Source organism: Bos javanicus, chromosome 4 (genome assembly GCF_032452875.1).
Source record: "Bos javanicus breed banteng chromosome 4, ARS-OSU_banteng_1.0, whole genome shotgun sequence".
Classification (NCBI taxonomy): domain Eukaryota; kingdom Metazoa; phylum Chordata; class Mammalia; order Artiodactyla; family Bovidae; genus Bos; species Bos javanicus.
Genome location: NC_083871.1, coordinates 88,380,348 through 88,398,430, shown reverse-complemented (window position 1 = coordinate 88,398,430; position 18,083 = coordinate 88,380,348). Strand labels below are relative to the sequence as shown.

General features: G+C 40.2%; 1 protein-coding gene across 2 annotated transcripts in view; it reads left to right on the top strand.

Annotated features, from left to right (window-relative positions):
- IQUB (IQ motif and ubiquitin domain containing) overlaps positions 1-18,083 on the top strand; it is a 78,920-nt gene that overhangs the window by 32,725 nt on the left and 28,112 nt on the right. For both annotated transcript variants that reach the window (XM_061414564.1, XM_061414565.1), the window contains one exon: positions 12,403-12,578. In XM_061414564.1, coding sequence (XP_061270548.1) covers positions 12,403-12,578 — 176 coding nt within the window. The remainder of the gene's footprint in view (positions 1-12,402; positions 12,579-18,083) is intronic.

Here is an 18,083-nt window from a genome sequence, read left to right as displayed (position 1 = left end):
ATTAAGAAGCAGAGACATTACTTTGCCAACAAAGGTCCATCTAGTCAAGGCTATGGTTTTTCCAGTAGTCATGTATGGATGTGAGAGTTGGCCTATAAAGAAAGCTGAGTGCAAAAGAATTGATGCTTTTGAACTGTGGTGTTGGAGAAGACTCTTGAGAGTGCCTTGAACTGCAAGGGATCCAACCAGTCCATCCTAAAGGAGATCAGTCCTGATTGTTCATTGGAAGGACTGATGTTGAAACTGGAACTCCAGTACCTTGGTCACCTGCTGCAAAATGTTAACTCATTTTAAAAGGCTGTGATGCTGGGAAAGATTGAGGGCAGGAGGAAAAGGGGACAACAGGAATGATATGGTTGGATGGTATCACCGACTCAGTGGACATGAATTTGGGTAAACTCCGGGAGCTGGTGATGGACAGGGAGGCCTCTGGTGTGTTGCAGTCCATGGGGTTGCAAAGACTTGGACACAACTGAGCGCCTGAACTGAATTGAAGTGACCCTTTGTTTTGCTTGAACTTGTGCTAATGGTGTTCTCTTTTTTAATTATTACCTCTTGATCTAAAGGTCCCTTGACTTCTAGCCTCTGGCGACTCCATGGGCTCCATCTATTGACAGATCTGACCCTGGGATTCAGTATGACTCTCTCTTGGTTCTTTCCATTCAGGGTTCCAGTCTGTCATGAGAATTTTAAAAGCAAATGCATAGAAATTGCTGGTGATGGGGACAATATTGTATGTTCTGCTGTTTCTTGCTTGGAAATAGCAAGTTTATTCTATATTAGAAATTTTAGAATGTGTATTGACTTTATATTTTATTATTGCCCTTTCATTTTATAGTTGAACTTGAGGCCCAGGAAAATAATTGTATTCTTTCAAGTGAACCAGTTGCTTTAATATCTTTTTCTTTAAGAATACTGGAGGTTACTGACATCTGTTATGGGCTGCATTGTGTTCCCCTCAAATTCAAATGTTGAAGCTAACTTCAGTTCTCAGAATGTGACAATATTTGGAAATAGGTTCTTTAAAGAACTAATGAAGAAAATGTGGGGTCATATGGGACCTGGACCCAGTATGACTTTAAGAAGAGGCCATAAGGACACTCTTGCACAGAGGGATGACCGTGTGGAGCCACTGGAGGGAGGTGCCCCTTTACGAGCCTGGGAGCGAGGCCCTCAGGAGAGACTGATTCTGCTGTCACCTTGATCCTGAACTCCTATCCCTCAGAACTGTGAGAAAATAAATTTCTGTTGTTTAAGCCACCCAGACTGTGGTGCTTTGTTATGACAGCCCTAGCAAACTAATGCAGGATTCCAGGCTTTTTTGTTGTTGTTTGCTTTTCTTTTCATTCCCAGGGAGGATATATTTTATGAGAGTAGGAAGACTCTCTCATCTTTTCATTGTCTTCTGTGTATAGTTCTAGAAACTGTCAAATCAGTTATAAAATCAGCTTTTTATAGCTGTTCCTGGTTCCTGTGTTTTTCTGTTCCTTATTGGTAGTTGAGTGATAGTATTTTCCTTATGCCATGTTGTAACCTTTACATGGAGGTTCTTCATCTAATAGAGAATTTTATTGGAAATAAGGTCCATTATTTTCATGGTTCTAATTAGCCTCATTGGGTTGTTTCTTTTTTTAAAGTCATACTAATAATTTAAACAAAACGTAAAACCTGAATATATATGGATATAAAAGTATTTGAAAACACTATATATAGGTATAGATTCACCTAGTTAATCTAACCGACCAGTATATTGCTTTTTGAGGTTTGCAAAATAGTTTAATATTCTAGTGGCTTAAATTTATTACCAGTACCAAAAATTTCTAATGTAAAACTAGGAAGTAAAATATGCTTACTAATATCATTCAGTTTTTATTTGCTTTCCGGGAACATCCATATAATCCCATGAGGTAAATATTCTCAGTTATTATTTCCACAAGCAAGCAATTTTCATCTTTATTCATATACTGCCTTTTAGTATATAGATATTGTCAAATTTAAAAAATTTTTTGGTTAGTAAAACTACTCTTAAATGGTATACTCATCAATCATGGATTTTCTGGACTTTCATAACATAATTTAGTTCTTAAATTTACAACCCTTTTGCTGAATACAATTTAGCTTTTAAATTCACAAATAGACCAAGCTGTACAGTATCTGAATAATGTATTCCTGGTAAAGGACAGAATGGATTCTTATAAAGAGCATGACTGACAAATCTTTGACCTTAGCAGGATGATTTCAAATCGAAATTTGAGAGGAGGAAGAAATAATCTGACAAAACTGTAAATTGGATATCATGAAAGTTAGTGGTTATAACAGAAGAAGGCCACAAACAACACTTATGGCTTCAGATACTTAACCTTTCGATGCAGAGACTAGTGTTAAAAGTAAACCTAAAATTTTAATGAAAGGAAAGTGTAAATTCTAATTATGTAAGTTATATATAAATGTAATGTATTCTGAAATAACCCTGCAATGTAACAAGTGAGTAATAATCATGCTTGTAATGTAACAACTGAGAGTACATTTTACTTGATTGAATTATATGTAATAGAATGTAAGAGGAAGTAACCTTATGTCAAAGGATATTTACCCAAAGGAAGTCTTTAAACCTAAGGATGAAAAATGATAGGCTTTTGGGTAAAGGTAACTGAAATGAAAAACAAAAATTCTGTTCCAGTGGAAGGATTTTATGGTCTGTCCAACGAGGGACAGGCAAAGAGAAATGTTCACTTCTTTTGAGAAGGCATTATGCCTTTCTCACTTTTGTATGTACCATCAAACCTTATATGGTTCCTTTCAGATAATAATTGTTCAAAAATTACTGTTGAGTATTTTGAATTGGCAAGGAAATGATAGCATTTTGGCAAGTATAATACCAGATCAGGGAACTAGGTTTTTGAAGTTCAGAGGAAAAATAAGTTTGACTCTATGGCCAGAGTGCAGTTCATGAGATTCTGAAGCTTCATCATTCTGACAATAAAGTAATAAATCATCTCTATGTAAATGAAAAGAATTGCATGTTAGCAGGGAGATTATATACTTTTAAAATTAGTTATTACAATAAATCAAAAGAATGTCTGGAGGTCCTAAAGATCTTACTAGAACCACTCCCATAATTTACATTTTAAGATAACAGGATTAGCCAGAAGGTTTTCAGGAAGAAGAAACTGTCCTCAAGCAGGATACATTGTTGGTATATAATCCTTCAGTTCAGTACAGTCTCTTAGTCAGGTCTGACTCTTTGCGACCCCATGAATCACAGCGTGCCGGGCCTCCCTGTCCATCACCAACTCCTGGAGTTTACCAAAACTCATATCCATTGAGTCGGTAATACCATCCAGCCATCTCATCCGCTGTTGTCCCCTTCTCCTCCTGCCCCCAATCCCTCCCAGCATCAGAGTCTTTTCCAATGAGTCAACTCTTCGCTTCAGGTGGCCAAAGTATTGGAGTTTCAGCTTCAGCATCAGTCCTTCCAAAGAACACCCAGGACTGATCTCCTTTAGAATGGACTGGTTGGATATCCTTGCAGTCCAAGGGTCTCTCAAGAGTCTTCTCCAACACCACAGTTCAAAATCATCAATTCTTCAGCACTCAGCTTTCTTCACAGTCCAACTCTCACATCCATACATGACTACTGGAAAAACCATAGCCTTGACTAGATGGACCTTTGTTGGCAAAGTAATGTCTCTGCTTTTTAATATGCTATCTAGGTTGGTCATAACTTTCCTTCCAAGGAGTAAGTGTCTTTTAATTTCATGGCTGCAATCACCATATGCAGTGATTTTGGAGCCCCAAAAATAAAGTCTGACACTGTTTCCCCATCTATTTCCCATGAAGTGATGGAACCAGATGCCATGATCTTAGTTTTCCTAATGTTGAGCTTTATGCCAACTTTTTCACTCTCCTCTTTCACTTTCATCAAGAGGCTTTTTAGTTCTTCTTCACTTTCTGCCATAAGGGTGGTGTCATCTGCATATCTGAGCTTATTGATATGTCTCCCAGCAATCTTGATTCCAGCTTGTGCTTCTTCCAGCCCAGCGTTTCTCATGATGTACTCTGCATATCGGTTAAATTAGCAGGGTGACAATATACAGCCTTGACATACTCCTTTTCCTATTTGGAACAAGTCTGTTGTTCCATGTCCAGTTCTAAGTGTTGCTTCCTGACCTGCATATAGGTTTCTCAAAGGCAGGTCAGGTGGTCTGGTAGTCCCATCTCTTGAAGAATTTTCCACAGTTTGTTGTTATACACATGGTCAAAGGCTTTAGCATAGTCAATAAAGCAGAAATAGATATTTTTCTGGAACTCTCTTGCTTTTTTGATGATCCGGTGGATGGTGGCAATTTGATCTCTGGTTCCTCTGCCTTTTCTAAAACCGGCTTGAACATCTGGAAGTTCACAGTTCATGTATTCCTGAAGCCTGCTTAAGAATTTTGAGCATTACTTTACTAGCGTGTGAGATGAGTGCAATTGTGCGGTAGTTTGAGCATTCTATGACATTGCCTTTCTTTGGGATTGGAATGAAAACTGACCTTTTCCAGTGCTGTGGCCACTGCTGAGTTTTCCAAATTTGCTGGCATATTGACTGCAGCACTTTCACAGCATCATCTTTCAGGTTTTGAAATAGCTCAACTGGAATTCCATCACCTCCACCAGCTTTGTTCATATTGATGCTTTCTAAGGCCCACTTGACTTCACATTCCAGGATGTCTGGCTCTAGGTGAGTGATCACAGCATCATAATTATCTTGGTCATGAAGATTTTTTTGTACAATTTTGTGTATTCTTGCCACCTCTTCTTAATATATTCTGCTTCTGTTAGGTCCATATCATTTCTGTCCTTTATTGAGCCTATCTTTGCATGAAATGTTCCCTTGGAATCTCTAATTTTCTTGAAGAGATCGCTAGTCTTTCCCATTCTGTTGTTTTCCTCTATTTCTTTGCATTGATTGCTGAGGAAGGCTTTCTTATCTCTCCTTGCAGTTCTTTGGAACTCTGCATTCAGATGCTTATATCTTTCCTTTTCTCCTTTGCTTTTCGCTTCTCTTCTTTTCACAGCTATTTGTAAGCCCTCCTCAGACAGCCATTTTTCTTTTTTGCATTTCTTTTCCATGGGGATGGTCTTGATCCCTGTCTCCTGTACAATGTCACGAACCTCCGTCTGTAGTTCATCAGGCACTCTATCTATCAGATCTAGTCCCTTAAATCTATTTCTCACTTCCACTGTATAATCATAAGGGATTTGATTTAGTCATATCTGAACCTACTTTGTTCATTTTAAGTCTGAATTTGGCAATAAGAAGTTCATGATCTGAGTCACAGTCAGCTCCTGGTCTTGTTTTTGCAGACTGTATAGTGCTTCTCCATCTTTGGCTGCAAAGAATATAATCAATCTGATATCTGTGTTAACCATCTGGTGATGTCCATGTGTAGAGTCTTCTCTTGTGTTGTTGGAAGAGAGTGTTTGCTATGACCAGTGCATTCTCTTGGCAAAACTCTGTTAGCCTTTGCCCTGCTTCATTCTGTACTCCAAGGCCAAATCTGCCTGTTACTCCAGGTGTTTCTTGACTTCCTACTTTTGCATTCCAGTCCCCTATAATAAAAAGGACATCTTTTTGGGCATTAGTTCTAAAAGGTCTTATAGGTCTTCATAGAACCATTCAACTTCAGCTTCTTCAGTGTTACTTGTTGGGGCATAGACTTGGAAACTAAAAGTGAAGTAGCTTTGTCTGACTCTGCGACCCGTGGACTGTAGCCTACCAGGCTTGTCCGTCTATGGGATTCTCCAGGCAAGAATACTGGAGTGGGTTGCCATTTCCTTCTCCAGGGGATCTTCCCGACCCAGGGATCAAACCCACGTCTCCCGCATCACAGCCAGACGCTTTAACCTCTGAGCCACTGGGGTGGGTAGCCTTTCCCTTCTCCATGGGATCTTCCCAACCCAGGGATCGAACCCAGGTCTCCCACATTGCAGGCGGAATCTTTACCAGCTGAGCCACCAGGGAGGCCCATAGGCTTGGATTACCGTGATATTGAATAGTGTACCTTGGAAACGAACAGAGATCATTCTGTTGTTTTTGAGATCGCATCCAAGTACTGCATTTTGGACTCTTTTGTTGACCATGATGGCTACTCCATTTCTTCTAAGGGATTCCTGGTCACAGTAGTAGATATAATGGTCATCTGAGTTAAATTCAACCATTCCAGTCCATTTTAGTTTGCGGATTCATAGAATGTCAGCGTTCACTCTTGCCATCTCCTGTTTGACCACTTCCAATTTGCCTTGATTCATGGACCTAATATTCATGGGCCTAACATGGACCTAACATATAATCCTTAGTACAGAGTTTAAACTGAGTTGTTTGTTGTGTAATCATCAGTTCAGAGTTTAAAGAAAAAAGTTTTATGTGACTAAGACTAAGGAATGTAGAGATTAAAAAAAAAGTTTGTCCTTTCCTCCTGCTTGTGAATTCCAGACCCCTATCTTCTCCTTGAGAACCCCAGACCCCTCTCTCCTTGGGGACCCCCAGACTTCTTATCAGCCTGGCTAGGAATTGAGTCTCTCACCATCCTCCCTATCCTAATACACAATGTTCAGGTGCCTGATTTAAATTTGTTCTGTGTTGTGCTTAGTTGCTCAGTCATGTCCAACTCTTTGAAACCCCATGGACTGTAGCCCACCAGGTACTTCTATCCATGGGATTCTCCAGGCAAGTATGCTGGAGTGGGTTGCCATGCCCTCCTCCAGGGGATCTTCCACATTGCAGGTGGATTCTTTATCATCTGAACCACTGGGGAAGCCCGATTTAAATTTGAGGCTTAATTATATAAAATCCCCCCAAACTGGCCTTACTGCAATTTTTGTTTCATCCCATGCATTGTGATATGTAGTGTTTTTTTTTTTTTTTTTAATTATCGCCTTAGAATTCTCCAGGCAAGAATACTGAAAAGGGTAGCCATCCCTTCTCCAGGGAATATTCCTGACCCAAGGATCCAACCTGGGTCTCCTGTTTTGTAGGCAGATTCTTTACCATCTAAGCCACCAGAGAAGCCCCTTTATTTCCAAAATGGTTGATAATCATACCTTTTTTGATTAAGTATTATTTTTGATAGAATTTATTACATTTCTAAGCAGATAGGAATATATTTCTTTTTGAAACTTTGTTATTAATTGTAGTTGAATTGCACTGTGTCCAAAAAAATGCAGTCTTTTTCATTTCTGATTTGGGGGGGGTTTATGTTTTCTTCCATTCCTACTCCTAGAATTTATTTCTTCTTGTTCAGAGTCATGTCTGACTCTTTGTGACTCTTTGGACTGCAGCACACCAAGCTTACCTGTACTTCACTATCTCCTGGAGTTTGCTCAGACTCATATCCATTGTGTTGATGATGTCATCCAACCATCTCATCCTCTGTTGCCCCTTCTTCTCCTGACATCAGTCTTTTCCAGCATCAGGGTCTTTTCCAGTGAGCTGGCTCTTCACATCAGGTGGCCAAAGTATTGGAGCTTCAGCCATCAGTCCTTCCAATGAATATTCAAGGTTGATTTTCTTTAAATTTAGTTAAATTTATAGAATTTATTTAAACTTGTATAAATGCTTCATAGAGCTTTGAAAATAATATATACTTTCATCTTTGATATTTAGAGCTTGATGTATATTAATTTCAACTTGTTAATCATACTGTGGCAATTTGATTTTTAACTCTTTGTTTGACTCTCATAGAGTAACTCATTTGTATTCTGTTTATATAAAATAAAATATACTCACCACAGTAGTGTTTATAACTGTTAGAAGTTTTGCTTTATATGGCTTGATGGGCTGTGATTTTCAGTATAAATATTCATGACAGTCATCATAAAATTGATGAAAGTCATACCTTTCATCATACAATTATCTTCTACTTCAAGGTTTGAATATTTAGTCTTTTCCCTCCTATTTTCAAAATATTAATATAGCTGCATCTATTTTTTTTGTTGTTGTTCATATTTATCATCCTTTTGTGCTTAAGCTTAGTCTTTGGCATCACTTTAAGTGTACCTTTGGAAAATATTATGTCATTGGATTTTTAAAAAAATATAACATTTTATTGTCAGCAAAAATTGAGCCATTTCATATTTTTAAATGTAATCATTATGCCTAATTTTGCTTCTCTTATCTTGCTTTATGCATTTTGTTTCTAATTTTTTGGTCTTTTTCTGCACAAACATTTATGATTGTTAATATTTTCTGCAATGATTTGAAATGTAAGCATTCTTTTTTTATTCCTTCTTAAAGTTTGTCAAAGATGTTCTTAAAAGAGGTAAACTATCAGATGGATTTATAGCCCACCCTTTTCTCTAGTTCTGAGTCCTTGAATTAAGGTTTACTACCTTCTGCTAGAGCATTCACTTTCTGAGATGAGACAGCAGCTGTTTGAGGGACGACACTTGTGCCTCCTTGAGTGTCTTCCAGTGGTAGCTGCAACTATGTCTTAAAGACTTGCCTGAAAGTTTCTACCACATGGATCACACCTCTCTCTGATTTGTAGTATTGCTTCCAGTCTCTCCTTCTCCTCCCCCTATTTCATATTTCTTGTATCATTTCTAGAAGAACGTAGGAGAGGGCAGCTAGCAGCCTGTATACAAACCTTCATCTTGTCAGAAACTTGGCATGTCATATATTAAAAAGTAACTAGACCTGGATGGGACATGAAATTATGTCAAATTATATACAGTTTAATAAAGGGAAGTGTTTTTGTCTGGACAAGAGAAAATCTAAGTGGACTGTGACAGTTATCTTTGGTGCCATGTCGTGCAGAGTAGACTGACTATGTTTTGCGTCACAGGCTAGGACTAGGACCAGGGTGAGCTAGGTCTCCTCCGCACTGCTAGGAGGAGAATCCATCTTAAATGGGGACGAGTGTTGAACTGTGTAACTTCTAAGGTTCTTTCCAACACTGCTTTTCCTTTAATGTAAGTTTGACATTTTTTGCAATGTTGGATATAAAACAGTTTTCTTCCCCAAATTTAGCATATATAAGAAATGAATGTAGTGCTTGTTAAAATAAGTATATCTGAGCCAGAAATTTTGATTTGTTTAAGTTTGGGGTAGGCTCTAGTACTCTGCATTTTCTCAGGTTAATTTTAAGAATATAGCATAATCTTTAGGTAAATTAAGTTTATAAAAATGCTATTCTTTGGCATTTTATGATTTGCTTTTAGAGTGTATTTCATGTAACACATTCTTTTAAAAAATTTTTTTTTATATTGGAGTATAATTGATTCACAATGTTGTGTAAACGTCACTCAGTCGTGTCTGAGTGGGTAGCCTTTCCCTTCTCCAGGGGATCTTCCCAACTCAGGGATCAAACCCAGGTCTCTCACATTGCAGGCAGATTCTTTACCAGCTGAGCCACAAGGGAGGCCCAAGAATACTGGCGTGGGTAGCCTCTCCCTTCTCCAGGGGACCTTCCCAACCCAGGAATTGAACCAGGGTCTCCTGCATTGCAGGCGGATTCTTTACCCACTGAGCTATCAGGGAAGCAATGCTGTGTGAGTTTCAGATATACAGCAAAGTGATTTATACACACACACACACACACACACACACATATATATATATATATATATTCTTTTACAGATTCTTTTCCCCTATAGGTTATTATAGAGTACTGAGTTCAATTACCTCTGCTATGCAGTAGGTCCTTGTTGATTATCTATTTTATATATTGTAGTGTGCAATACATTCTTTGTTGATAATAATCAACACTTTGTAGTGTGCGACATATTTTTTATTGATAGTAACCATCATTATGCACAAAGCTGGTGGAGGTTATGGAATTCTAGTTGAGTCATTTTAAATTTGAAAAGATGATGCTGTTAAAGTGCTACACTCAATATGCCAGCAAATTTGGAAAACTGAGCAGTGGCCACAGGACTAGAAAAGGTCAGTTTTCATTCCAATCCCAAAGAAGGGCAATGCCAAGCAATGTTCAAACTACTTTACAATTGCACTCTTTTCACATGCTAGCAAGGTAATGCTCAAAATCCTTCAAGCTAGGCTTCAACAGCATGTGCACCAAGAACTTCCCGATGTATAAGCTGGATTTAGACAAGGCAGAGGAACCAGAGATCAAATTGCCAACGTCCACTGGATCATAAAGAAAGCAAGAGAATTCCAGAAAAACATCTACTTCTGCTTCACTGCCTAAGCTAAAGATTTTAAATGTGTGGATCATAACAAGCTGTGGAAAATACTTAAAGAGATGGGAATACCAGACCACCTTACCTGCCTCCTGAGAAACCTGTATGCAGGTCAAGAAACAACAGTTAGAACCAGACGTGGAACAACAGACTGGTTCCAAACTGGGAACGGAGTATGTCAAGGCTGTATATTGTCACCCTACTAATTTAACTTCTGTGAAGAGTACATCACGTGAAATGCTGGGCTGGATGAAGCACAAGCTGGAATTAAGATTGTGGGGAGAAATATTAATAACCTCAGATATGCAGATGACACCATCCTTTGGCAGAAAGCAAAAAGGAACTAAAGAGCCTCTTGATGAAGATGAAAGAGGAGAGTGAAGAAGTTCGCTTAAAACTCAACATTCAGAAAACTAAGATCATGGCATTTGGTCCCATCACTTCATGGCAAATAGATGGGGAAACGATGGAAACAGTGAGAGACTTTATTTTGGGGGGCTCCAAAATCACTGCAGATGGTGACTGCAGCCATGAAATTAAAAGACGCTTGCTCCTTGGAAGAAAAGCTATGACAAACCTAGACAGTGTATTAAAATGTAGAGACATCATTTTGCCAACCAAGTATAGTCAAAGCTATAGTTTTTCCATTAGTCATGTATGGATATGAGAGGTGGACCATAAAGAAGCAGAATGCTGAAGAATTGATGCCTTTGAACTGTGGTATTGGAGAATACTCTTGGAGTCCCTTGGACTGCAAGGAGATCAAACCAGTCAATCCTAAGGGAAATCAACTCTGAATATTCATTGGAAGGACATGCTGAAGCTGAAGCTCCAATACTTCAGTCACCTGATGTGAAGAGCTGACTCATTTGAAAAGATCCTGATGCTGGGAAAGATTGCAGGTGGAAGGAGAAGGGGACGACAGAGGATGAGATGACTGGATGGTATTACCACCAACTCCATGAACATGAGTTTGAGCAAACTCTGGAAGATGGTGAAGGACAGGGAATCCTGGCATGCTGCAATCCATGTGGTTGCAAAAAATTGTACACAAATGAGGGACTGGATAACAACAACAACACTTGGTGGTGTCCAACACTAAGTCGTGTCCAACTCTTGTGTCCCCATGAACTGTGGCCCACCAAGGCATCTGTCCATGGGATTTCCCAGGCAAGAACACTGCGGTGTGTTGCCATTTCCTTCTCCAGGGATCGTTCTAACCCAGGAATCAAACCCTGCTTTGCAGGTTTGCTTTTTACTGAGTGAGCCACCAGAGAAGTCCTCAAACCCGCACTTTAAAATGTCGTAAATATTATTTTAACTTAATTCATTGGTTTGAGTTAAGTGTAAATGTAATTATTTTATAACATTTGCTGATACAATTAGGATTTTGTAAAGAGATGGAAAATGGTACTAAAAGTGCTAGTAATGAAGAAAACAATTGAAGTCAACAATTCTACATGAAACTGTCAATTTGGGTACTGGCAGAAGCAGACACCAGGATGGAATTTGAAGTAAAGATAAAGGGAAGAGAGAGCAGGGAAAGACAGAGAGTCTTCAGATTGAGATAGGAGTTGACACCTGTGAAAGTTGAGAGAGGGGACGAAAAAGGATGCAGGATGGAGATCCTCAGACAGACAGAACTCTGAGGCAATCTGAGCCAGCCAGGTGGTCAGCTCTGATATAATAACTGGCCGCGGAAGATGCCACTCTTGGGCAGCCATGGCCAGGCCCTTCTCCCGTGCTTCTTCCTTTTTTGACTGACAGCTTGGTGAGAAGAGTGTGGTCTCTGCTCCAACATGGTTGCAGATCTGAAATGCTGTAGCTGGTACTGTCAGCCACCTGGCCTCTTAGCTACAGTCACTCTCTTAGAGGGAAGCTGAGCAGGACACGTTCATGGCTGCTTTAAATCCAGGCCGTATTTTTCCCAGTACTGGGGGTGTGTGTATGCTTACCTGGAGGCATAATTTGACATCATCTGTACTGATGTCTTATGACTTGTGTTTGCTTGACTCTGTTTTTATTTCTGTGTCTCAGCTTCCATTTCATCCTGTTTTTTTATGTATCAAGTGTACAGTATGAGTGATGCTATTCATGTATAATTTTATTTAAATTGATATAAAAATAAAATACTGCTTGTGAGGATGTGATAGTAAAAAATGCTCTGTAAAGATGTGGGTGTTTAAAAACTCAGAGTCTTTCATGTTATTCCTCTAGTCTGGCGGCAAGAAGAACTCACACGCATTAACCAGTTTTTCACTGGAGCTGAAAGGAAAGCTGCTTTGTGTGAACTTCTGGAAAAAGAGACGCAGATAATTGCTTCCATTGGGAGACATAGATATATCACTTACACAGAGAACCAGGAAGCAGAGATACAAAGTTTTTTGGATAAGGTTAGTGAAGTAACATTATTTAAATATGAATGTGTCCTGAGTTTAAAAATATAGACAAATGAACTAAAGAAGACAATTACATTGTAAGAATTCTCATGAGTTTTGTTTAGTATTTTTGGTGACATAATTTTTGAAATTTTGTATAGTTTTGAAATTATTGAAATTTTGTATAATTTTTCTTCTTTTCTTATACAGCTTTAGATTTTCACTGCAGCCTAGAATAATGATTGATAAGTAACATGAAATTAACATGTTCTTAACAAAAGAGCTTTGGCCGTGAAGGAGAACATGGAGACACCATCTGTGTGACTCTGTTCATTTAGACTTAGGCTGCCTACAGAAATTAGGTGAATTGCACACCCCACTGATATCTAGACCATAGCAGTCATCTGGGACTGTATGGATCCGCGGTGCCCATAGTAAGCAACCTGGGCAAAGAGCTATGGATTAGTGTCTCTGCTTTTGCTTATCAGGTCATTAACTGACTGAAAGTTTCTAACCAAAAGGATATGTGATTATTGAAAACCATGAAAACATACAATTAAAGGAAAAACTAAAGTAATTACCCTTTTGTGGTAAAACTGCCTGTTTGATATTGGATAGCCTGTTTCCATAGTGACCAACTTCCTTTTATAAACTTGATCTCTCCAAACAATTAAAAGCCTATCCAGCCACAAGAAGAAAAGGGATGGAGTTCTTTAAAATATTTGCTGGTAATGATTCTAATAGTTATGCGATTCTTGTTATTTGAGAACATTTATTTTTTAAAACCATAATTTTTGATATTATAAATGCCTCCTACTCATCTTGTATGCTCTCCTGTTTGATCTCAGTTTTTCTTGTGGCTTTAACTCCTACCTGCATCCCGGAGCTCCCTACAGTTTCAGGCCAGAACTCTCTTCAGTTAAGTTCAGTTCAGTTGCTCAGTCGTGTCCGACTCTTTGTGACCCTATGAATCACAGCACACCAGGCCTCCCTGTCCATCACCAACTCCCGGAGTTCACTCAGACTCAAGTCCATCGAGTCAGTGATGCATCCAGCCATCTCATCCTCTGTCGTCCCCTTCTCCTCCTGCCCTCAATCCCTCCCAGCATCAGGGTCTTTTCCAATGAGTCAACTCTTCACATGAGGTAGCCAAAGTATTGGAGTTTCAGCTTTAGCATCAGTTCTTCTAGTGAACACCCAGGACTGATCTCTTTTAGGATGGACTGGTTGGATCTCCTTGCAGTCCAAGGGACTCTCAAGAGTCTTCTCCAACACCACAGTTCAAAAGCATCAATTCTTCGGCGCTCAGCTTTCTTCATAGTCCAACTCTAACATCCACACATGACCACTGGAAAAACCATAGCCTTGACTAGATGGACCTTTGTTGGCAAAGTAATGTCTCTGCTTTTGAATATGTATCTAAGTTGGTCATAACTTTCCTTCCAAGGAGTAAGCATCCTTTTTAGGAGCTTGCAAATCATGTACTAAATTGCCTACTCTCTTGCTCCTTGGATGTCCCACAGTACAACTCAAGCTGACATGTCAACCCCTACTTCATCTCGTCTTACCATTCCTTGTCCCCTCACCTCCAAACTGAGGCTCCTATTCTGTAGCACTCACATAGTTTATCTCCATGAATGTTTCATCATGCACTTAAGTTGCTTCAGGCAGAAACCTGGGCATTATTCTTGATGTCCTACTTAGCCACCATCCTCTCTGTTCTATTAGTTTAATCACTGCCTCAATTCTTTACTTCTTCCTTACAAACTGCATACCACTGCCTACAGGGAGGTGGCTCTGCCATGACACATTGAGGACCTTGCATGTCTTCAAATAGGCCATATAGGCAGAGACTTGAACCGCAGCTAATGTGAGTCTTAGTGGAATGCCTTGTGCTCCTCTGGAACTCTAGAGGGTGGGAAGCTTCTGAGATGTTATGGAGCACCTCGGCTTTCCTGCTTCCCTCTCTCTCCCTAGGAGGCTGTCATGAGAAGGTCTCACCTTGGCTGTGAGAGCTGGACACTGATTTAATTGGATCTGGGTTTCCTTCCCATCTGGATTCCTTTATGTCCCCAAATGAGGCTTTCAACATCCAGGTTCACTTCTTAATTCCCTCCCCGATCCTCCATATTGCCGCCATAGGGACCTCATCCCACACAGCTCTCCCCTGCCCTCCGGGAACAAGGACTTTTATAATCCATTCTTGGCACACTTGACCCATCCCATCATCCCTGCTCACGCACCACAGCCAGACTGTTCCAGTTACACTCAGTTGCACATTCACGAAAAAACTGCGTGCTCTCAGTGCTTTTGCTTCTTCTATGGGCTCTGCATGTAGCATCCTTTCCTTCCTTCCTCAGTAACCAGCTACTCACCCTTCAAAACAAGCTCAGATACCCCTTCTTCCAAAAAGGACTACTGACCCTCCTCCTTTAGCCTGTACTGTATACCTTCATGGGCTTCCCCAGTGGCGCTAGTGGTGACAAATCCATCTGCCAATGCAGCAGACATAAGAGACACATGTTCTGTCCTGGGGGTTGGGAAGATGCCCTGGAGAAGGAAATGACAACCCACTCCAGTATTCTTGCCTGGAGAATCCCATGGACAGAGGAGCCTGGCAGGCTACAACCATAGAGTTGCAAAGAGTCAGGTATGACTGAAGCGACTTAGCACACTTGCATGCATATACCTTCATAAGACTTGGTTTCACTTCTGTCTTAGTGCATAGTGGTCAGTTTTATCGTCAGGATTATGTCTGAATCCTCCTGGATCTGAGCTTCTTAAGGCAAGAGCTATCTTTATCTCCATATCCTCATATCCTTGCTCAGTGCTCATCACAGAGTATCAATAAGTGCTTGTGGAGGAAGGTAGGGAGGAAAAATAAGGAACAGAAATAATCCTTTTGTACTTTTATATTTCAGGTACTATAAGAAAATACACAATGTAGATGCTATCGTTTCAAATGCTTAAATATCTTCATTCTAGAAACGATGAATCCTACTGTATGGAAGCCATAATATTCACACTTCTGCTGAGTCATATTTTGAACTAAACATAATTCCTTTTGGCACGTTGCTTTTGTTGAAACCAACTTCATCACTGGGCACTGTGTTCCTTATGTATCTGATTGTTAACTGTAAGAAGACAGCATGAAACCAGGGCTCAAGAAGGAGCTGGAGGCCTCTGAAGTGCCAGTGGACTGGGAAGAGGGTGACACTTACCTGCCTTGTTTAAGACTGACCCTTGTGCAGGATTTCCTGCTTGTGCTTTATCTGCTGCTTTGTTTCCTTTCAGTTCAGTTCAGTTCAGTCACTCAGTCGTGTCTGACTCTTTGCGACCCCATGAATCACAGCACACCAGGCCTCCCTGTCCATCACCAACTCCTGGAGTTTACTCAAACTCATGTCCATCGAGTCGGTGATGCCATCCAGCCATCTCATCCTCTGTCGTCCCCTTCTCCTCCTGCCCCTAATCCTTCCCAGCATCAGGGTCTTCCAATGAGTCAACTCTTCACATGAGGTGGCCAGAGTATTGGAGTTTCAGCTTTAGCATCATTCCTTCCAATGAACACCCAGGACTTATCTCCTTTAGGATGGACTGGTTGGATCTCCTTGCAGTCCAAGGGACTCCCAAGAGTCTTCTCCAACACCACAGTTCAAAAGCATCAATTCTTCGGCGCTCAGCCTTCTTCACAGTTCAACTCTCACATCCATACATGACCACTGGAAAAACCATAGCCTTGACTAGACGAAACTTTGTTGGCAAAGTAATGTCTCTGCTTTTGAATATGCTATCTAGGTTGGTCATAACTTTCCTTCCAAGCAGTAAGCGTCTTTTAATTTCATGGCTGCACTCACCATCTGCAGTGATTTTGGAGCCCCAAAAAATAAAGTCTGACACTGTTTCCACTGTTTCCCCTTCTATTTCCCATGAAGTGATGGGACCAGATGCCATGATCTTCGTTTTCTGAATGTTGAGCTTTAAGCCAACTTTTTCACTCTCCTCTTTCACTTTCATCAAGAGGCTTTTTAGTTTCTCTTCACTTTCTGCCATAAGGGTGGTGTCATCTGCATATCTGAGGTTATTGATGTTTCTCCCAGCAATCTTGATTCCAGCTTGTGCTTCCTCCAACCCAGCATTTCTCATGAAGTACTCTGCATAGAAGTTAAATAAGCAGAGTGACAATATACAGCCTTGACATACTCCTTTTCCTATTTGGAACCAGTCTGTTGTTCCATGTCCAGTTCTACCTGTTGCTTCCTGACCTGCATACAGGTTTCTCAAGAGGCAGGTCAGGTGGTGTGGTATTCCCATCTCTTTCAGAATTTTCCACAGTTGATTGTGATCCACACAGTCAAAGGCTTTGGCATAGTCAATAAAGCGGAAATAGATGTTTTTCTGGAACTCTCTTGCTTTTTCAATGATCCAGCAGATGTTGGCACTTTGATCTCTGGTTCCTCTGCCTTTTCTAAAGCCAGCTTCAACATCTGGAAGTTCACGGTTCACATATTGCTGAAGCCTGGCTTGGAGAATTTTGAGCATTACTTTACTGGCATATGAGATGAGTGCAATTGTACGGTAGTTTGAGCATTCTTTGGCATTGCCTTTCTTTGGGACTGGAATGAAAACTGACCTTTTCCAGTCCTGTGGCCACTGCTGAGTTTTCCAAATGTGCTGGTATATTGAGTGCAGCACTTTCACAGCATCATCTTTCAGGATTTGGAATAGCTCAAGTGGAATTCCATCACCTCCACTAGCTTTGTTCGTAGTGATGCTTTCTAAGGCCCACTTGACTTCACATTCCAGGATGTCTGGCTCTTGGTGAGTGATCACACCATCATGATTATCTGGGTCATGAAGATCTTATTTGTACAATTCTTCTGTGTATTCTTGCCACCTCTTCTTAGTATCGGCTGCTTCTGTTAGGTCCATAGCATTTCTGTCCTTTATCGAGCCCATCTTTGCATGAAATGTTCCCTTGGTATCTCTAATTTTCTTGAAGAGATCTCTAGTCTTTCCCATTTTGTTGTTTTCCTCTATTTCTTTGCATTGATTGCTGAGGAAGGCTTTCTTATCTCTCCTTGCTATTCTTTGGAACTCTGCATTCAAATGGGAATATCTTTCCTTTTCTCCTTTGCTTTTCACTTCTCTTCTTTTCACAGCTATTTGTAAGGCCTCCTCAGACAGCCATTTTGCTTTTTTGCATTTCTTTTCCATGGGGATGGTCTTGATCTCTGTCTCCTGTACAATGTCACAAACTTCCATCCATAGTTCATCAGGCACTCTGTCTATCAGATCTAGTCCCTTAAATCTATTTCTCACGCCCACTGTATTATCATAAGGGATTTGATTTAGGTCATACCTGAGTGGTCTAGTGGTTTTCCCTACTTTCTTCAATTTAAGTCTGAATTTGGCAACAAGGAGTTCATGATCTGAGCTTCTGGAGCCAGTTGATGATGGTTACTCCTGTTGTCAAGTATAGCTAAGAAATTCTTTAAATTTCTCCAAAAAAAATGAGAT